Below are 23,114 nucleotides of genomic sequence, written 5' to 3'. Positions count from 1 at the left end.
GTTAGCACATAATTGGATATATATATCAGTTAGTGAATTATGGATGAAGGGCTTGGGTATCTTTATCATAGAATCCCTACAGTGTGGAAGCAGGCCATTCAGCCCATTGAGTCTGCACTGACCCTCTGAAGACCATCCCACCCAGATCTACTGCCCTACCCTATCCCTGTAACCCTCTATATTCCCATGACTAATCCACCTAGCCTGCACATTCCTGGACACTATGGGGCAATTTAGTATGGCCATTCCACCTGCACATCTTCGGACAGTGGGGGGATACTGAAGGCAAAAAAACAGACACGAGGAGAACATGCAGACTCCACACAGATCGTCACCTGAGGCTGGAATAGAACCTGGGGCCCTGGAGCTGTGTGGCAGTAGTGCTAACCACTGAGCCTCCATGCTGCCCCATGTCACGAAAGGGAATATTATATCTGATTCTTGTTTGGGGTAAAAAATGTGCATAGCACATTAATCATGGGCTTAAAGATTGGTTAATATTTTATACGAAATGTTTTATCAGAACTTCCACGCTAGACTTCAAAAGTGTTTTCAATTTCAGTTTTTCAACTTCAGATACTGGAGAAATGGCAGAAATAGTTGTTTACACCATTTAGAATCGTAGAGCTGTACAGCTTGGAAACAAACCCTTTGGTCCAAATCGTCCATGCTGACCAGATACCCCAAATTAGTCTCGTCCCATCTTTCAGCAAATGGCCGATACTCCTCTAAATCTTTCGTATTCATGTTCCCATCCAGATACCTTTTAAATGTTGTAATTGTACCAGCCTCCTCCACTTTCTCTGGCAGCTCATTCCATGCATGCATCACCCTCTGCGTAAAAATATTCCCCTTAGGTCCCTTTTAATTCTTTCCCCTCTCACCTTAAAACTATGGTCTCTAGTTTTGGACTCCCCCACCCTGGGGGAGTCTATTCACCTTATCCATGCCCCTCATGATTTTATAAAGCTCAATAAGGTCACCCCTCTGCCTCCGCTTCAGGGAAAATAGCCCCAGACTATTCAGCCTCTCCATGTGGCTCAAACCCTTCAACCCTGGCAACATCCTTGTAAATCTTTTCTGAACCCTTTAAAGTTTAACAACATCCTCCTGATAGCAGAGAGATCAGAATTGCATGCAGTATTCCAAAAGTGGCCTAACCAATGTCCTGTACATCCGCAACATGCCGTCCGAACTCCTTTACTCCATGCACTGACCAATAAAGGCAAGAATACCAAAAGCTTCCTTCACTATCCTTTCTACCTGGGACTCCACTTTCAAGGAACTATGAACATTCCAAGGTCTCTTTGTTCGGCAATTCTCCCAGGACCTTACCATTAAGTGTGTAGGTTGCCCTGATTTGCCTTTCCAAAATGCAGCACCTCATTTATTTAAATTAAACTCCATCTGCCACTCCTCATTCCACTGACCCATCTGATCAAGGTCCAGTTGTACTCTGAGGTAATTTTCTTGGCTGTCCACTACACCACCTTTATATCGTGTCATCTGCAAACCTATTAACCGTACCTCCTATGTTCAAATCCAAATCATTTAAATAAATGACGAAAGTCAGTGGACCCAGCACCAACTTTTGTGGCACACTTCTGAAAAGCAGCTCTGCACAATCACCCTCTGTCTTTACCTTCGAGCCAGTTCTGTATCTAACTGGCTGGTTCTCTCTGTATTTAATGTGCTCTGACCTTGCTAACCAGCCTAACACGAGGAACCTTGTCAAACACCTTTCTGAAGTCCATATAGATCATGCCCGCTGCTCTGCCTTTTTCAATCCTCTTCGTTACTTCAAAAAACTCAATCAAGTTTGTGAGACACGATTTCCCATGCACAAAGCGATGTTGACCATCCCTAATCAGTCATTGCCTTTCCAAACATGTAAATCCTGTCCCTCAGTATTCCCTCCGACAACTTGCTCACTGCCCTGTAGTTCCCTGGCTTTTTCTTACCACCTTTCTTAAATAATGGCACCACATTAACAAACCTCCAGTCTTCTGGCACCTCACCTGTGGCTATTGATGATGCAAATATCTCAGCAAGGGCCCAGCAATCACTTTTCTAGTTTCCCGCAGAGTTCTAGGGTACATCTGATCAGGTCCCGGGGATTTATCCACCTTTGTGTTTTAAGACATCCAGCACCACCACCTCTGTAATATGGATATTTTTAGGATGTTGCAATTTTTTTCACCAAGTTCTCTATCTTCCATATCCTTCTCCACAGTAAACACTGATGCAAAATACTTGTTAGCATCTCCCACATCGCCTGCAGTTCCACACAAAGGCGGCCTTGCTGATCTATCAGGGGCCCTATTCTGTCCCTTGTTACTCTCTTGATGTGGAGGTGCCAGTGTTGGATTGGGATGGACAAGGTCTGAAGTCCCAAGACACCAGCTTATACTCCAACAGGTTTATTGGAAATCGCAAGCTTTCAAAGCACTGCTCCTTCATTAGGTGAAATGAAGAGAAGCACACAGGCACAGAATTTATAGGCAGAGAAATCAAAAGATTGTACACATGGTATGAGTGGAGTGTTCACAGGCCAAATAATAAGTCTGCGCAGATGATCAAAAGCGTTAGACAACGAGAAAAGTGTCAACAGCTGAGTAACAAGTGAAGGGATGACCTGTGAGCCGATTAATTGAGGCAGAGAGATAATCACAAAAAGTTAAAAAAATAAAATGGTGCTGGAGACAAACCAAATGGCTGGAATAACATGATAGGTACAAGAGTCGCATGCCAAGGGTCTACCAAAGTAACAAGTAATCAAAAACTGCACAAACTAATTAAGATAGATCATAACAAGTTATCAAAGTGATGGTTATCAGGGCGCTAAGGAAGAATTTACAAATACAGAACAGTATGGTGGGGTTACATGTAGCGCAACATGAGCCCAAGATCACGGTTGAGGCCATGGATACGCAAGCTGGCTAACAGTTTCTGCTCAGCAATTCTGCGTTATGTATCTCAAAGGCTGCCTTGGAGGACATTTACCCGAAGATCGGAGACTGAATGTCCTTGACCACTGAATTGTTCCCTGACTGGGAGGGAACATTTCTATCTGGCGATTATTGCACCGTGACCATTCATCTATTGTAGCATCTGCATGGCTTCACCAATATACCATGCCTCAGGGCATCCTTGCCTACAGTGTGTGAAGTCAGAAGTCACACAACACCAGGTTATAGTCCAACAGGTTTATTTGAAATCACCAAGCTTTGGTGTGTAGCCCCTTCATCAGGTGAACTGACTTCACCTGACAAAGGGGCTACACTCTGAAAGCATTTGCTTTCAAATAAACCTGTTGGACTATAACCTGGTGTCATGTGAGTTTTGACTTTGTCCACCCCAGTCCAATACTGGCACTTCCACATCATGGCTGCAGTGTATGAAGTCAACAACGTTAGCCAAGTCACGTGAATATCTGCTATGTACGTGGTGGGTGATGTTCTCCCGTTAGTATTGTCCATGTCGATGATCCGGCATGTCTTGTAGAGGTTGCCGTAGCAGGATTGTGAGATGTTGTGGTCAGTGTTGCCCTGAAGGCTGGGTAGTGAATGATGGTTTGTTTAAGGTTGGGCAGTTTGAAGGTGAGATGTGGAGGCGTAGGGATGATCTTGGTGAGATGTTTGTCATCATTGATGACGCGTTGAAGGTCGCGAAGAACATGACGTAGTTTCACCGCTCCAGGGAAGTACTGGACGATGAAGGATACTTTATTGGTCGTATCCTGTCTCTGTCTTCTGAAGACGTTGCAGTTTTTTGCTGTGGCACCGGCGGAACTGGTGATCAATGAGTTGAGCATTGTATTCCATTGTTATGAGGTGTCTTTCAGCGCCTGTAGGTGTCCGTCGTGTTTCTCCTCGTAGAAGCAGATCCTGTGTATCCGCAGGGCTTGTCCATTGGGGATGACTTCTTTAACATGTTTAGGGTGGAAGCTAGAGAAGTGCAGCAGACTTGCGGTAGAATGAGGTACTGAGGTGTCTGTCCTCATGGAGTTGCGTGTGTCCAAGAATAAGACTGATTCTGAAGAGTAGTCCATGATAAGTCTGATGGTGGCTTGAAAACTTTGATATCGTTGTGTAGTCGTTTCAGTGATTCCTCACCGTGAGTCCAAAGGAAGAAAATGTCAATATATCTGGTGTATAACATCATCCTGTGCAGCAAAGATATCTTGCTTCAACTTGTGAATGAAAAAGTTGGCATATTGGGGTGCAAATTTGGTCCCCTTGACTGTTCTGTGTGTCTGGATGAAGAGCTGGTTGTTGAACATGAAGACATTGTGGTCGAGGATGAAGCAGATGAGTTGTAGGATGGCGGCTGGAAATTGGCAGTTGTCGGTGTTGAGTACTGAGGCTGTTGCAGCAATGTTGTTATCGTGAGGGATGCTGGCGTAGAGTGCAGAAACGTCCATTGTGACGAATAGTGTTCCTGGTCCGAATGGTCTGAGGGTGCTGAGTTTCTATAAGAAGTCTATAGTGGTGCAACAGAAGCTGGAGGTTCCTTGTACAATGGGTTTGAAGATGCTCTCAACAGAGTATGATATGATGGCATGTCCAGGTGTGTTGGTTATGTGTATCTTTGGAAGGCAGTAGAAGTCTCCTGTGCAAGAAGTGCATGGGATGAGGGTGCATAGAATTCTCTGAAGGTCTGGATCAAAGGTCTTGATCAGGCTGTTGAGTTGGCAGTTGTGTTTTTTGGTCAGATCAGCAGGTAGTCGTCTGTAGTATTCCTGGTTGTTCAGTTGTCAGTATGTTTCTTTGTAGTAGTCTGTTCTATTCTGTATGACAATGGCTCCTCCTTTGGTTTGATGGCAATATTATGATTGGTCTTGAGAGCATGGCTGGTGTTGCGTTGTGTATGTTCTGTGCTATCTTGTGAGCATGGCTGATGAATCTGGCGTTAACACATCTCCTGACAGCTTGAGCGTACATGTCGAGCCTAGGATTCTTATACCAGCATGTTATTCCAGCCATTTGGTTTGTCTCCAGCACCATTTTATTTTTAATTTTTTGTAATTATCTCTCTGCCTCAATTAATCAGATCACAGATCATCCCTTCACTTGCTATTCAGCTGTTGATACTTTACTTACATTGTCTGACACTTTTGATCAGCTGCACAGTCTTGTTTATTTGGCCTGTTGACACTCCACTCACACCATTTGTATGATCTTTTGACCTCTCTGCCTATAAATTCTGTGCCTGAGTGCTTCTTTTCATTTCACCTGAAGAAGGAGCAGTGCTTTGAAAGCTTGTGATTTCAAATAAACCTGTTGGACTATAAGCTGGTGTCTTGTGACTTCAGACCTTTGTTACTATTTTTTGTCCTGAATGTATTTGTAGAATCCCTCTGGATTCTCCTTAACCCTATTTGCCAAAGCTATCTTATGTCCCCATTTTGCTCTCCTGACTTCCCTCTGAAGTATACTCCTATTGCCTTGATACTCTTCTAGGGGTTCACTCAATCCCTGCTGTCTATACCTGACATATGCTTCCTTCTTTTTCTTGACCAAAACCCCTCTTTCTCTAGTCATCCAGCATTCCCTACACCTACTAGCCTTACCCTTCACCCTAACAGAAATGTACTGTTTCTGGACTTACGTTATCTCATTTTTAAAGGCTTCCCATTTCCCAACCGTCCCTTTACCTGTGAATATCTGCCCCAATCAAGTTTTGAAAGTTCTTGCCTTCTGATAATCTTCTGAATGTTTAATGGTGTATCGGGGAAATGTTTGCCCATTGTATTTTGCTGTTTTGCTTTTCAGTGAACCTTCTATGCAGTTTTATTTTATTTCAGTGCATGTCACCTATTTATTTATTTTTCATTCATTTTTAATAAGTATAAGTGGCAATGTGAGTGTAACATAAATCATGATCAGCTGAATCACAAGCACAACATTGTTGTTTTAATACAAATAATTTTCAGAAAGCATCACAGTTTGAACTGAGTTGTAAAATGTTACTGCAAAAGACCATTTGTTCTATTATCACTGTCAGTAATACGTCGTCAGCTAGATTCATACTGAGATGAAAGAGTTGAACATGGAAGCAAGATTGAGTAGAATGGGCCTAAATCTTTTGAATTTCAGAATATTGAGTTGTGATCTCATTGCAAAGTATAACGTTTTTAGAGTGCCTGGCAGATTAGTTGCTAAAAGACTGTTTCCCCAGCTGGAGAGTCTAGAGCCAAATTTCATAGTCTTGAAAGGATTTCAGCCATGTAGCATTGAAGTAATTACATGGGTTGTGAATCTTTGGAATCCTCTGCCATAGGAACTGTGAATTCTCACATCAGTGATGAAAGTGGAGACGATCAATGATTTCAAAAAGAAATTGAATAGGCAGTTCAGGGAAATAAACTTGCAGGGCTGAGGGATAGAGTGGAGAAATGAGATTGACTGTGTTGCTGTACATAGAGCTTGCAAAGGCTTGATGGGCCAAATGATCTCCTATTGTGCCATTATGATTCTATTGCTCATACTTATTTGGTGTTCAGAAATAGATATTCCTCAACAGTAGCAGTGGTGTAGGACTTTAGATAAAAGTAGTTGAGGAGAAATTGTTTCCACTGACAGGAGATTCAATAACCAGAGTAAAGAAGATAACAAAAAAACCCCACAGTGCAATAAAGATTAATATTTTTACCCAGTGATTTATGATCTGAAAGTGTGATAGAAGTAGATTCAGTAATAAGTTTTTGATACATATACAGATATATTTGGAGATGTACGTTATTTGAGAAGTTTGATTAGGGTAATGTAGTTATATGGACTTTGGGAATGTAAGTGACACAATACCACACAGGAAGCTTGTTGAGATGTAAATGATGGAGTTAACAGGAAAATAATGGTATGCATATGAAATTGGCCCAGTGATAGAGCCAATTGTTTGGATATTCTTCAGAATGGGAGTGGTTTGCAGTGGTGTCCTCAAGGGTCAGTTTTGGGTCCATTAATTCTTCAATGTTTATAAACAACCAAAACTCTGGTATAGGGGTCTGTATTATGTAGTTGACAGAAGATCTGCATATTGCAAAGCAGTAGTTAGTGATGGATATTGTCGTAGATGTCAGGATGACAAACGCAGAACAGTGCAATGGTTAGAGGTAGGTAGATAAAGTTCAAAGAAAGAAGTGATGTGCTTTGGAAGAACTGAAATGGAAAAACATTGTGAAAGCTGGCATGATTTTGAGAAGTATGGGAGAGACCTTTATGTCTATATACATAAAAATTTAAAGCTGCCATGATGAGATAAGCATATGAATTACTTAAAAACAGAGGCATAGAATGTGAAAACAAATAAATTGTCCTTGAACTTTGAACTAGTTAGTACTCATTGCAGGTGTTGTGGATCAGAAGAGATTTAAGACCATAAGATATAGAAACAGAATTAGGCCATTTGGCCCATTGAGTCACTCCGCCATTCCATCATGGCCAAAAAATTTCTCAGCCCCATTCTCTGCCTTCTCCCTGTAAGCCTTGACCCCCTTACTAATCAAGAAAGTATCTATTATTGTATTAAATACATTCAATGACTTGTTCTCCACAGCCCTCTGTAATGACAAGTTCTACAGATTATACACCCACTCGCTGAAGAAATTCCTCCTTATCTCAGTTGTAAAGGGTCGTCCCTTCATTCTGAGACTGTATCCTTGGCTCCTAGTTTCTTCTATTAGTAGAAACATCTTTTGCATGTCCGCTCTATCCAGGCCTCAGTATTCTGTAAGTTTCAATGAAAGCCACCCCTCATCCTTCAAAACTTCATTGAGTCCTTAACTGCTCCTCATATGACAAACCCTTCATTCCTGGGATGATTCTTGTGAACCTCCCTGGACTCCCTCCAATCTCTGCCCATCTTTACTTAAATACATGGCCCAAAACTGCTCACAATATTACAGATGTAGTCTGACCAGATCCTTACACAGCCTCAGCAGTACATCTCTGCTATAGTGCTCTAGACTCTTGAAATGAATGCTAACATTGCATTTGCCTTCCAAACTGCCAACAGAATCTACATGTTAACTTTAAGAGAATCTTGAACTAGGACCCCTACATCCCTTTGTGCTTCAGATTTATGAAGCTGTTTAGAAAATAGTCTCTGCTTCTGTTTTTTTTTCCTACAAAAGTGCACAGCCTTGCACTTTCCCAGAAGGCATTCCATCTGCCACTTTACCCACTCTCCTCACCTGGCCAAGTCCTTCTGCAGGATCCCCACTTCCTCAACATTAGCTGTCCTTCCACCTATCTCTGCATCATCTGAAAACTTAGCAATAATGCCCTCAGTTCCTTTATTCAGATTGTTAATATTTAGTGTGATAGCTGTGGTCCCAACACTGACCCCTGCGGAACCCCACTCGTCACTGGCTGCTCACCAGAGACCCCTTAATTTCTAAAATCTACATTGGTTTATAGTTTCCTGTCTTCTGCCTCTCTCCCTTCTTAAACAGGGTTATTAGATTAGCCATTTTCCAGTTGCTGGGATCCTCCCAGACCCAAGTGATTCCTGAAAAATCACCACCAATACCTGTACAATCTCGTCAACCATCTCCTTCAGAACTCTAGAATGTAGTCCATCCGGTTTGGGTGATTTATTCACCTTCAGACTTTTCAGCTTTCCCAGCACCTTGTCCTTAGTGATGGCTAGTACCCTCACTTCTGTCCCCTGACTCTCCTGAAGTTCTGGTATGTGCCTGTGTCTCCCACTGAAAACTGATGCAAAGTACCCAAAGTTCCCAATGCCATTTCTTTGTTCCCCGTTACTGCTTCTCTTGTCTCGTTTTCAGCGGTCCAATGTCCACTCTTGCCTGTTTCTCACCTTTTTATATAGCTGAAATAAAAGCCCTTGCAATCTTCTTTTATGTTACTAGTTAGCTTATCCTCTTACTTCATCTTCTGTCCCTTTATTGCTTTTTTTGGTTACCCTCTGCTGGTTTTCAAAGGCTTCCCAATCCTCTGGCTTCTCACTAATCATCATGATGGTTTCCACGTTTTTCTTTTGCTTTTTGCTGTCCCTGACTTTCCTTGTCAGCCACGATTGCTTCATCCTCCCTTAGTATGTGTCTTTTTCCCGGGGTTTGAATTTCTGCTGTGCCTCCTGAATTACCTTGAGAAACACCTGCCATTGTTGCTCTGTTCCAATCTGCTGTCGCCAGCTCCTCCCTCATGTCTTTGTAGTTGCCTTTACTCAGTTGTAATACCATTACATCTGATTCCGGTTTTTCTAGGACTCCTTGAGTCTCCCTTTCAAACTGCAGGGTGAATCCTATCATATCATGGCCATCTTAAGCTCCCTAATCAAGTCTGTCTCATTACACATCACCAAATCCAGAATTGCACGTTCCCGAATGGGCTGAATCACAAGCTGCTGCAGCAAAAAAACCCCATCTCATAGACATTCCACGAATTCCTTTTGTAGAGTCCTACAGCATGGAAACAGACCCTTTGGTCCAACCAGTCCATGCTGAACATAATCCCAAACTAAATTGGTCCCACCTGCCTGCTCCTGGCCCATATCCCCCCAAACCTTTCCTATTCATGTACTTATTCCAAATGCCTCTTAAACATTGTAATTGTACCCACATCCCCCACTCCCTCAGGAAGTTCATTCCATGTGCGAAGAACCCTCTGTAAAAGATTTGCCCCTCATGTCTTTTTTAAATCTCTCTCCTCTCAGCTTAAAAATGTGCCCCCTAGTCTTGAAATCCCCCATCTGAGGGAAAAGACAACTACCACTAACTCTATCTATACCTCTCATTATTTTATAAACTTCTTTAGGTCCCATCTCAACTTCCTACGCTCCAGTGGTAAAGAATTCCAGCCTATCCAGCCTTTCTTTATAACTCAAACCTTCTATACCCGGCAATATCCTGGTAAATCTCTTCTGAACTCTCTCCAGCTTAATAATATCCTTCCTATAACTGGGCGACCAGAACAGGACACAGTATTCCAGAAGAGGCCTCACCAATGTCCTGTAGAACCTCAACATGACTTCCCAACTCCTAGCTTCAAAGAATTGAGAATGAAGACAACCCTTTTTTAACCACCCTGCTTATATGTGACACAAACTTCAGTCTGCTACCAACCTGTTTTTCTCAGTCCACCTGCATATTGAAATACCCCATGATTATTTTAATAGTGCCTTTCTTACATGACTTTTCTATCTGCTGATTACTTTACTTTTCTTCCCCATATCATTTTTACCGCTGGGTCACCTGTATGTAACTTCCATCATAGTCTTTGTCCTTTGTGAATCCTCAACTTTACCCCCCTTTTGATTCAACACCTTCTGACTCTATATCACTTCTTACTGTTGATATAATTTTATTTCTTACTAACAAGGCAACTCTCCCCTCTGTACCCTTCCTTTTGATAGGATGCATATTCTTGGACATTTAGTTCCCAACCCGGATCCCCTTGCAGATACCCACAATAACATACCTGCCAATTTCATTCTGTGTTACATTGTTTCATACACTGCATGCATTTAAGTACAATACCCTCAATTTTTCCCTGGATGGTGTCAAGCTTGAGTGTGTTGGAGCTGCACCCAAGAGCGAGTGTGTTGGAGCTGCACCCATCCAGTAATTTGCTCCACTTGATACCAAGAAATTGTTGGAGGCCCTGGATACTGCATAGACTATGGGCTGCTACATTCAATAACAGGACTGAAGACTTGTGCTGTAGAACTTGCTGCTCTTCTAGCCAAGCTCCTCCAGTACAGTTAGAATATTGGCATCTACCTGACAATGTGGAAAATTGCCCAGATATGTCCTGGGGACACAAAGCAGGACAAATCTAATCTGGCCAGTTACTACCCCATCAATCTACTCTCCATCGGTGAAGTGATGGAAGGTGTCATCAATAATGCTATCAAGCAGCACCTGCTCAGCAATAACCTGCTCACTAACACCCAGTTTGGGTTCTGCCAGGGCCACTCAGCTCTTGACCTCACTACAGCCTTCATTAAACCATGGACAAAAGAGCTGAATTCCAGACGTGAGATAAGAGTGACAGCCCTTGACATCCAAGGAGCTCTAGAAAAACTGGAATCAATTGGTACAGGGCGCAAACGCTCTGCTGGTTGGAGTCCTACCTGGCACATAGGAAGATACCTTGTTCTTTAGGGTAATGTCCTAGGTCCAACCATCTTCAGCTGCTTCATCAATGATCTTCCCTCCGTCATAAGGTCAGAAGTAGAGGATGTTTGCCAATGATTGTGTACTGTTCACCATTTGTGACAACTCGGCTACTGGAGCAATCCGTCTTAAATACAACATGATCTACTATCCAGGCTTGGGCTGACAAGTGGCAAGTAACATTTGTGCCACAAAAATTCCAGGCTATGACCATCACCAGTAAGAGCCAATCTAACCACTGCCCTTGACATTCAATGGTGTTACCATCACTGAATCCCCCACTATCAATAGCTTTAGGATTGCCATTAACTAGAAACTCAATTGGACTTACCACATAAACATAGTGGCTGCAAGAGCAGGTAAGAGGTTAGGAATACAGTAGTGATGAGTAACTTACCTCCTCCCCCAAAGCCTGTCCACCATCTACAAGGTGTAAGTCAGGAGTGTGATGGAATACTCCCCACCTGCCTGGATGGATGCAGCTCCAACAACGCTCAAGCTTGACCCTATCCAGGAGAAAGCCGTTTGCTTGATAGACAGCATATCCACAATCATCCACTCCCTCCACCACCAACGCTGCTCCACACCAGACTGCTGCTACTATCTACAAGGTGCACTGCAGAAATTCACCAAAGATTCTTAAACAACACCTTCCAAACCCACAACAACTTCAATCTGGAAGGATAATGGCAGCAGGTACATGGGAAGAGCACCACCTGCCAGTTCCCCTCCAAATCACTCACCATCCTGATAAACAATAAAATATGCTGGCCTGCTAGTGATTCCCACACCCCACAAGTGAATTAAAAAAAGTTAATAATGACAAGAAATGCATTACAACTAGGACAGCCATCGGGGCAGAAGCTGTGTAATCAGGAAACCTTGGTGGCTGTAAACAAACAAGTAAGTTAGTAAAAGGTGCCAAACAACAAGAACTGCAAAGATGGTGAGAATTTGGGATGTGCAGAAGGAACAACCAGCCCTATCACAAAAGTGGATATTTACAGAAAATGTGTCTCCCATTCGAATGGACTTCGAATGCTAAAACAAGACTAGTGACATGAGGTTTTAAAGAAAAACTGAGAGCAAGATACAAGTAGATTCACACAGGAAAGATAAAACATTTTGAAAATTATCTTGGCTTTGTAAGCAAGAAACTTTATGATGGCATATATGATTAAGAGGTGAGAGCAGTGAATTTCAAAACATTGTCATAAGTGGCCTTAAAATGGAATTCAAAATCAGAAATCTGATTTCTGGGGCTTCTAAAATATATTTAATTGAAAATCAAGCAGAATGGATCAAGTGTCACTTTGAGTAGGCAATTTTGTTTGGAACATGTTAGCCCTATTAATATTCATCAAAATAGGACATCACAGAAGGAAGCAGGGGCTTCAAAAACTGACATGGAGGAATTGCAAAGTCGAATTTGACAGCTGAATTCAATAGACACCCAAATGAGGCCAGAATCTAGTTTTGAAATGAGGGTTAAGTATAAAAGTTGAAAAATTTAAATGTGCAAGATATTAATTTGGCAAACAATGTTGAAAAAAAATAAAAATGGAAGTTTCTATCATTGAGAGATGTCATGAACGTAAAACTTCTCATTTTAAGTCATGCCTCTTATGCAAAAACAAAATCCTGTGAAGGTTAATGTGCAAAGAAAAGAAATGGGAATATAATATGTCATCCTGTGTGTGTGTCTTTGTTTTTTTTATTGCATATCTGAAATAGGTCTCAAGAGATTCCTTCAGACCAATGGAATGAGGGAACATGGAATGGATATATTAATGAAGGGTTAATTGGATGTGAACTGTGTATAAAAAGGAGGCCTCCTATTTAGTGGGTGAATGTTTTATAGACTGTAGTTAACTAAAATAAAGCTCTCATCAAAACTGTGGTCTTGGAATCTTAAATACAGTTATCTTCTCCAGTCTAATGAAGATTGAGACAAAGCCAAGTACTATGATTACCCTGATGGGAATAGTATGCTGAAAATTATACTATTCCACTATTGTCACAAATGAATGATATATGACCAATTTAATCTCTAGGATAGTCGCTGCCTGAGTGTGACCACTAAGGATTTTTTAAAAAACTCAATAGGTTTCATCAATAAAGAAGAAAATAACATTATAACAACAATATTCTCTAACATGTGGCAATATTAATAACAGTTCTTGAATTACCCTCACTCCTCTCTGTTCTGTGACAAACTGCTATTTAAGACCAATCCACTTTTTTAATTCTACCAACGCCTACTTGTCATGTAAACTTGCTTGACACATAAGATTATCAAATCTACTTTCAGCAAAAGTACCTGATGCAATTCCATTTTTCCTTCAAGTTGTAAACAGCTAATTGAAATTTTCAAATGTCTAAAATTTTTAATATCTGGGGTCTAGTGCCAAATTCAGGAGAGCTGTCTCACTGACTGGCTAAGCCTTAACGTGACAGTCATAGTCCTGGAAGAAATCATGCCTTACCATGTCCATCACCATTTCTGGATGTCTCCTCTCTTACTAACAGGAGATAGGCCCAGCAGAGATGGTAGCATAGTGGTATAAAGTTGGGAGGGAGTTGTCCTGGGAGTCCTCAACATTTACTCTGGACACCATGAAGTCTCATGGCATTAGATCAAATGTGGGCATGGAAACTTTCAGCTCATTACCATGTACTGTCCTCTGTTGGCAGATGCCAGTGTTCCTCCATGTTGAATATTCTTGGAAGGAGCACAGAGGGTGATGAGGGCACAGAATGTATTCTAGGTTGGGGATTTCAATGTCCAAGAGTGGCTTGACAGCTGCACTACAGATTGAGCTGGTTGATTCCGAAAGGACATTGCTGCTAGACTGGGTTTGTGGCAGATGGTGAGGGAACCAACAAGAGGGGAAAAGCATACTTGATCTCAGCCTCACCAATCTGCCTGCCGCAGATGCATCCATCTGTATATGAGTGACCAGCACACTAACCTTGTGGAGACAAAGTCCCACCTACGCATCGATAATACCTTAAATTGTATCGTGTGTTGCTATCACTAATAAATGGGACAGACTTTGAACAACCCAGCAGCTCAAGCCAGGGCATCCATGAGGCACTATGGCCCATCAGTAGCAATAGAATCATACTCTAAACTTGTGGCCTGGCATCAAGCGAGAGGAACAGCCTGGTTCAATGAGGAGTGCAGTAACTGCACCAGGAATACCTAAAATTGAGGTGTTAACCTGGGGAAGCTACAAATAATAGTGACAAACAATTCCACACCAATGGATCAGATCTAATCTCTGCAGTCCTGCCATATTCAGTCGTGAACAGTGGTGGAAAATCAAACGACTCACTGGAAGACAACAATTCCTCAAATATCCCCAACTCCAGGGTGGGAGAGCCCAGCATGTCAGTGCAAAAGATAAGACTGAAGCATTTGCAACAGTCTTCAGCCAGACCTGCCTGGCCTTCACCAGAGATCCCCAACATCACAGATGCCAATCTTCACCTAATTCAGTTCACTCCATGTGATATCAGGGACATTCAAGGCACTCCATATGGACCCTGACAACATTCCAACAGTGCTCCAGAACTTGCCGCACCCCTAGCGAAATTGTTTCAGTATAGCTACGGTACTAGCATCTATTCGACAAAGCAGAAAATTGCCTCTACACAAAAATCGGGACAAACCAACCTGGCTAATTACTGCCTTATCCGTCTACTCTCAATCATCAGTAAAGTGATGGAAGGTGGCATCAACAGTGCTATCAAGGAACACCTGCCCAGCGACACTGAATTTGGGTTCCAACAGGCCCATTCAACTCCTGACCTTACTACAGCCTTGGTTCAAATATGGACAAAGGAGCTGAATTCCAAAGATAAAGTGACAGCGATAGACTTGCTATCAAGGCTGGATTTAACTGAGTCTGGCATCAAGGAACCCTAGCAAAATTGGAGTCAATGGAAATCGGGATGGGAGAATCTCTCCAGTGGCTGGAGTCATAGATTGGTTGTGGTTGTTGGAGGTCAATTATCTCAGTTCCTGGACACCTCTGGAAGAGTTCCTCAGAGTAGTGTCCTGGGTCCAACCATCTTCAGCTGCTTAATCACTGACTTGATCTCTGTTATTAGGTTAGAATTGGGATGTTTGTACAAAGTTCAGTACCTTCGGAATGCCTCAGATACTGAAGCAGTTCATGTCCAAATCCAACACGACTTGGACCTGAAAAGTGGCAAGTAACATTTGTTCCACACAAATGCCAGGCAATGACCATTTCCAATAAGAGACAATTTAACCACTGCTCCTTGACATTCAATGGCCTTGCCATCACTGAATCCCTACTATCAACATCCTGAGGGGTTACCATTAACCAGAAACTCAACTGGAATCACCGTATAAATACAATGGCTACTAGAGCAGGTCAAAGGCATAGAATACTGCAGCAAGTAAATCACCTTCTAATTTTCCAAAGCCTTTCCACCATCCACAAGGCACAAGTCATAGTTTTAGGATAAGGGGTATTAGATTTAAAACGGATGAGAAATTACTTCTCTCAAAGAGTCATGAATCTTTGGAATTCACAATCTCAGAATGCAGTGAATTCTGGGACATTGAGCAAATTTATGGAGGAGATAGATTTTTAATTAGTAGTGGGTTGAAGGGTTATGAGAAGCAGTAGGAAAGTGGAGTTGAGACCGAGATGAGGTCAACCATGACCATGTTAAGTAGTGGAGGAAGCTTGAGGGGCTGAACTGCCTACTGCTACACCTCGTGTGATTGTTTTATATAAGCCAGGAGGGTGATGGAATACTTCCACTTGCCTGGATGACTGTAGTTCCAACAAAACTCAAGAAACTTGACACCATCCAGGACAAAGCAACCTGATGGATTGGCAGTACATCCATAAATATTCACTCACTCCACCACTGCCACTTGTAGCAGCAGTGGGTACTATATATACAACTGCAGAAATTTGGTAAAGATTCTCAGACAGCACCCTCCAAACCCACAACCGATTCCATCTAGAAGGGCAGGGCTGCAGATACATGAGTGTACTACCACCTGCAAGTTCCCCTCCAAGCCACTCACCATCCTGACTTGGAAATATATCATTGTTCCTTCAGTGAGGCTTGGTCAGAATACTGGAGTTCCCTCCCAAATGGCACCATGGGTCAACCTACAACACATGGACCGCAGTTGTTCAAGAATGCAACGCCCCATCACCTCCTCAAGGGAAATTGGGATGTGCAATAAATGTTGACCCAGCTAGCAATGCTCACTTACCACGAGTGAATTTTTAAAAAAATTCTTCTTTCCAGTTTATATTTCCAAGTAAAATATGCATTGTCCTTTACAGTAGAAATTTTCAAAATGTTAAGAGGTTTGTTGAATTCTCAAAATCATAGACTTAATTCATCAACAAAACATCTGAAGGAGAGGGAGGGAGAAAAATTTTCACTGTTGTTTGGATCTGGAATGGTCCATTTGAGGTTGAAGCTAATTCCATAAGTTATTTTAAAGGGAGTTGAACAGGTTCCTGAGTTGAGGAAGTTCTAGAGCTATAAATAAAGAATGAGCTTGAAGGACTGAGCCAAATGCTTTTAAACAGCCATCACACAAAAGATGAGTTCACTGGCCTCCCATTTCTATATCGTGGTTTGCAGACCAGACCACATTATCAGGCAAAAACATTCTACGCGTAAGAATAGGAAGTTTCAAAGTGACCGTAACAGTCTAAATGGCTGGAATTTAATGGAGCCTGAGAACTGGGCAAAAATACTGACTTTGAGAAAGCTGTCCAATTAAGTTGGGGAGGGAAGAGCCATTAAAGGCAAAATGTCAATTAAACTCATTTATGAGCCACTTGTCACCATTAACCCTGAGCCCACCAGAATTTACTGGTGGCAGAGAGATTTCAGGTAGCACCTGAAATCTGCCCAGCAAACCATTAAGTATGTCTGTAATCTTGGGTGGAATGACCATTTTTAACAGTTCCTAATTAATGGATTCGGCCTTGGGGATATGGAGATGTTAATGTGTAGAACTTTGCAGGATCAAAAGTACTGAGACTGCCTTTATAACATGTCATGCTTAGCTTGAAGCTAGGAGGTTTGTTGTATTATTATTTGACTTTTTCATAAGAGTTTTGGTCTAACTGAGTGCCTTGTACTTCCATCTGGAGTGGGTGAGGACAATTGATTTGGTTCCCCAAAGGAAATTATTGAACCAGATGGATTTTTACGACAGTTCAGAGGTTTCATACTGACACAGCTTTTTAACTTATTGAATTTAAATTTCCCTAGCTGCAGTAATGCAATTTGAATTCACGCTTCCAAAGCATTAGTCCAAACTTTTGCATTACTGTTGCAATAAGATTACCAGCATGCTACTATTCCCATATCAATGCAAGAAAAATATTGTATGTGACTTCTAAAACTTCCTAAATTTAAATTTGTGTATTTCAGGTGATGAAAATCCGGAAAGTTCTGAATCGGCTAGAAAAACCTCATGGGCTTTACCCCAACTATCTAAGCCCTGTTACTGGTCACTGGGGACAGCGTAAGTAGCAGCACAAGTTTGTCAGCACTGTCTTTCACTTCCATGATTTTTGATTGTTGGAAAGGGACTCCAGGAAGTCTTAACTTGCCTTGTTGGCCTAGAGGAACCAGATCAGTATACTTGGGGGAGTCTTTCAGGGTTTCTTCATATGCTGATCCTTTTCTGACCTGATTCAAACTGATAGGACACCAAAGAAGATCAGATGGGAGTTAAAATTTTAGTTACCAACTGTACATTTACAAAAGGACCTCTCTGGCTTTGGGGAGGAGGAAGGAGGACCTTAGCTGCCCCTCTATAAATTTGCATCAAAATAACATTGGCAGATTTGGTTGATAAGCACTTGGGCAATTTTAACTGCTAACTTTTCTGGTTTCCCGCACGTGGGTAGAGACAGAATTGTTCCTTCAGAGTTTGCTAATTCAATATAATTTAAATTATCACAGTTTTGGCATTTGGTATTAGAATGCTGTTGATTTCTGAATATGCATTGCATATTGTAGAGCAAATTTACTGTATTTAGTAGTGTAAATGTCAGTCTTGTATAAAAGTCAACCCCATGAGTTTTGGCCTCAAAATGTAGCAATTTTTCCATATACCTTTTATTGAAGTTGATCCCAGATTTTCAGGAATCAAAGCCCAAACATTTCATGACCAAAGTATAATCCCAGAGATTTTAAAGTTTCAATTTCATTATAAGTGTATAAATACTAAGAGTACTGGTAGGTAATGATTGCAATGTTCATAATTTTTGGTTTTAATAGCGGTCATAGAGCTGTACAGCATGGAAACAGGCCCTTTGGTTCAACTGTCCATGCCTTGCAGATATCCTAAATTAACCTCGTCCCATTTGCTAGCTTTTGGCCCATATCCCTCTAAATCCTTCCTATTCATATATCCATCCAAATGCCTTTTAAATGTTGTAATTGTACCAGCCTCCACCACTTCCTCTGGCAGCTCATTCCATGCATGCATCACCCTCTGCGTGAAAAAGTTGCCCCTTGGGTCCCTTTTAATTCTTTCCCATCTCACCTTAAACCTATGCCCTCTAGTTTTGGACTCCCCTACCCTGGGGAAAAGACCTTGGCTATTCACCCAATCTATGCCCCTCATGATTTTACAAACTTTTATAAGGTCACCCCTCAGCCTCTGATGGTCCAGGGAAAATAGCCCCAGACTATTCAGCCTGTCCCAATTGCTCAAACCCTCCAACCCCAGCAACATCCTTGCAAATCTTTTCTGAACCTTTTCAAGTTTCACAACATTCTTCGTGTAGCAGGAAGACCAGAATTGCATGCAGTATTCCAAGAGTGGCCTAACCAATGTCCTGTACAGCCGCAACATGCTCTCTCAAATCCTGTACTCCATGCACTGACCAATAAAGGCAAGAATACCAAACACCTTCTTTACTATCCTGTCTATCTCGGACTCCATTTTCAAGGAAGTATGAACCTGCACTCCAAGGTCTCTTTGTCTGGCAACACTCCCCAGGACCTTACCATTAAGTGTATAAGTCCTGCCCTGATTTGCCTTTCCAAAATGAAACACTCACATTTATCTAAATTAAACTCTATCTGTCACTCCTCAGCCCATTGGCCTATCTGAGCAAGGTCCAGTTATACTCTGTGGTAATGTTCTTGGCTGTCTGCTACACCACCTTTTTATATCGTCATCTGCAAACCTATAAACCGTACTTCCCATGTTCAAATCCAAATGATTTATTTAAATGACGAAAATCAGTGGACCCAGCACCAATTTTTGTGGCACACATCTGAAAAGCAACCCTGCACAATCATCCTCTGGACTGTTAGCGATGGGCAATAAATGCCAACCTAGCCAGTGATGTCCCCATCCCATGAATGAATTTTTTTAAAAAATGAATGATAATTAGTATGAACTGTAATACTACTGGTTTTTATTTTATTCCATTTTTGTTTGAATTTCACTTCAGTTCAAATCAAACATGCATATCAACCTCTCAAAAATGTTACCCATGTAAAAGTTGACCCTGTGACTTTAGGCCTACAAAATTGGACTCTCAAAGTTGATTTTAATATGAGTGTATACTGTTTGGATGTCAGAAAATGTAATCAGGCAATTTGGCCCAACCAATCGATTTCATCCTCATTGATGTTGTCTTTGTACATGAGAGAATACTTATTAACACATTTATTTGTCCATAAGTCTATAAGATAACGGAGCAGAATTATGTATTCAGCCCATTGGGCCTGCTCCACCATTGATCATGGCTGATATGTTTCTCAACCCCATTCTGCTGCTTTCTCCCCATAATCTTTGATCACTTTTGTAATCAAGAACCTACATATCTTTATCTTAAATAGACTCAGTGACTAGGCCTCCACCACCGTCTGTGGCAATGAAGTCCACAGATTTACCACTCTCTGGCTGAAGAAATTCCTCCTCATCTCAATTCTAAAGGGTCGTGCCTTCACTCTGAGGCTGTGGCCTCGAGTCCTAGTATCTCCTTTTAGTGGAAACATGTTCTGTATGTCTGCTCTGTTCAGGCCTCTCAGTATTCAATAAGTTTCAACAAGATCCACTCCTCATCCTTCTAAACTCCATCAAGTACAGATCCAGAGTCCTCAACCACTCCTCATTTGACAAGCCCTTCCTTCCCAGGATCATTTTTGTAAATCTCCTCTGGACTGCCTCCAATGCCAGCAATGCCATCCTTAGATACAGGGCCCAAAACTGCTCATAATATTCCAAAAAGTAGTCTGACCAGAGCCTTATACAGCCTCCGCAGTACATCCCTGCTCTTGTATTCTAGCCATCTCCAAATGAATGCTAATATTGCATTTGCCTTCCTAACTGCCATCTGAACTTGCATGTTAACCTTAAGGGAGTCAAGAACTCGGACTCCTAGGTCCCTTTGTGCTTCAGATTTCCAAAGCCTTTCCCCATTTAGAAAAATAGACTATACCTCTGTTCTTCCTACAAAAATGCATGACCTCATACATTCTCACATTGTATTCCATCCTTTTTCATATTTGTTTTGCATCTCTTTTCACTTATCCAATCTAATTTTGAACATTGACATTGAAGTCGTTTTAATGCTCTCTGCCCAATGACAATGAGGCAGCCAATGGGTCAAAATTGACTGAAAACTTGCACCCTCTTACTGACCACTGTTGTCTTAAATGGGTCTTTTTTTTTTTAGCCTGTCAAAGCAGGTAACAGACTTGGGTGGGAACCTGGTAATATGCACAGACCAGTTATTCATACTTCTATATTAGTCATTGTGTGTGCATGGAGCCTCCGTGGGCACTCTGCTCAATGAAATCTGGGTTATGATAACAAGAGCACTGTGAAGGATGTGTCGTGTTATTTTTTGGTAAGGTGATGAGTGCTCCTTTGGTTTCCTCAAGAGCATGCTAAACAAACTCTGTCATCCTAAATGTCTTCCTCTCTCGTCAAACACACACACACACACAGACACACACACGTACACGTACACACCCGCAAAACAAACTGCTGCATATAAGTCTGTGTCATATACAGTCCCGTACCAACAACTTATGAGTGCTAAGATGTATCCTTTAAGCCCCATGATCTTTGGTAGCTGGCAAATGGTGCTGTTTCCACCCATTTCAATGAACAGCAGCCAAAAAGATGTAAAGTTGTCTCAAAAGTTAAAATAGTCCAGAACTCAAATTGATAACATCAAGTTTGGTCGATATTCTTCATCGGTGAAATCCACTCTCAATATTGCAAGTGTGGAGGACCAAGCTGAAGTGACAGCAAAATCTGACAGTAAACTGGATGCACATTTTTCAGAACATTGTGCAAACCTGACACCAGCTTTCAATTTCAAATTATTATTTGAATTTAAATTCCATCAGCAGTGGCGGTAGGACTTGAACCCATGATACCAGAGGATGATCTGGGCTTCTGAATTACTAGACATTGCCACTAGGCTACCGTCTCCCCTCTGGACTCAAAATCTATATGACATTCTCCTTTTCTGTAGGGTTACTGATTAACAATTCCTCATTATCCAATAAAGATGCCATGCATTATAAGGAAGTGTATTAGAAAATTGATATTCATATTGAAATAATGTCTTGGGTGCATGTGTGTATTAGAAATATTTTAAGATGCTCTTTGTTTCCTAAAATGCATAACGTTTTGGAATTATATGTCTACCTTAAGCTCCAATTGCCCTCTTGTGTGAATGTAAAAGTTCCATGACACCTTTTAGAAGAAGAGAATGGAAGTGTGTTCTCATACCCTGTCCAATATTTGTCCTTTAATCAAAATTATCCAGTCATAAATCCAGTTGCACACAGTGTGTTCCACAAACAGCAAATTGACTCTCATGTTTCCAAAACGAAAGTGTATTGCAGAAGTACTTCATTATCAGTTACTGACCTCATTATGGAAGTTACGTGCTCAAGGTTGACTCGAGCTTTTTGGAAAGACTGCAAGTATTTTACAGATGGTGTTGTTGTATAGTGACTGCCTTTCTCTTGTAGCCCAGTCATTTACCTCACAGGAAATTTGTAACTCTGCATCAAGGCATCTGAGGAACCAAGCAGTCAGGAAGCTGTCTCACCTGGTGACACAATGGGGAGGTGAGGGTGAATTTGGAGGACTCATGAGGATATATGTGTCTTTTATCCTAAACTCTGCCTTGTTATAAAAGACCTCTTAACATAGTATCACACCTCTGGATAGTGGCTTGTCAACAGTAGGTTCCTACAATTACAGCATAAAATTAATTGTCATTTTTCTTTTATTTTGCTGTCCACAACACAGGCAATTGTCCATGTGACTTGCTAGCTGGACTGGGGTTTTTCCTGTTGCTATGGAGATCAATCCTTTGCTGTGTGATGACTGTTTTTCCTTTAGATACTTTGGGGCCAATTTAATATCAGCCTTTTTTGTCATCTTTTACTGCATTGTGAATATGAAAGCTGATCTAGCTACAGATGATGTAAAACAAAGAGGACCAGGGAAAGATTAATGAGGGGACACTCCGGAGATAACTCTGGTTGGTTGGGAAACCAAACCATTGCTGGAAATGGAGACAACAAGGTGCAGGGCTGGATGAACGCAGCAGGCCAAGCAGCATCATAGGAGCAGAGAGGCTGACGTTTCGGGCCTAGACCCTTCATCAGAAAAGGGGGAGGGGAAGGGGGTTGTGAAATAAATAGGGAGAGAGTGGGAGGCGGATAGAAGAGGGATAGAGGAGAGGATAGGTGGAGAGGAAACAAACAGGTCGAAGAGGCGGGGATGGAGCCAGTAAAGGTGAGTGTAGGTAGGGAGTTAGGAAGGGGATAGGTCAGTCCAGGGAGGACGGACAGGTCAAGGGGGTGGGATGAGGTTGGTCGGTAGGAGATGGAGGTGCGGCTTGAGGTGAGAGGAGGGGATAGGTGGGAGGAAGAACAGGTTAGGGAGGCAGGGACG

The 23,114-nt window shown here is 41.8% G+C and overlaps 1 protein-coding gene across 1 annotated transcript in view; it reads left to right on the top strand.

The window, feature by feature from the left end:
- LOC109930822 (mannosyl-oligosaccharide 1,2-alpha-mannosidase IA-like) overlaps positions 1-23,114 on the top strand; it is a 119,901-nt gene that overhangs the window by 66,274 nt on the left and 30,513 nt on the right. The window contains exons 7-8 of the mRNA XM_048612928.1: positions 17,594-17,687; positions 19,636-19,679. Of these exons, the coding sequence (XP_048468885.1) occupies positions 17,594-17,687; positions 19,636-19,679 (138 nt within the window). The remainder of the gene's footprint in view (positions 1-17,593; positions 17,688-19,635; positions 19,680-23,114) is intronic.

Source organism: Rhincodon typus, chromosome 27, assembly GCF_021869965.1.
Source record: "Rhincodon typus isolate 14 chromosome 27, sRhiTyp1.1, whole genome shotgun sequence".
Classification (NCBI taxonomy): Eukaryota; Metazoa; Chordata; class Chondrichthyes; order Orectolobiformes; family Rhincodontidae; genus Rhincodon; species Rhincodon typus.
This window is presented reverse-complemented; position numbering and strand designations above follow the sequence as displayed.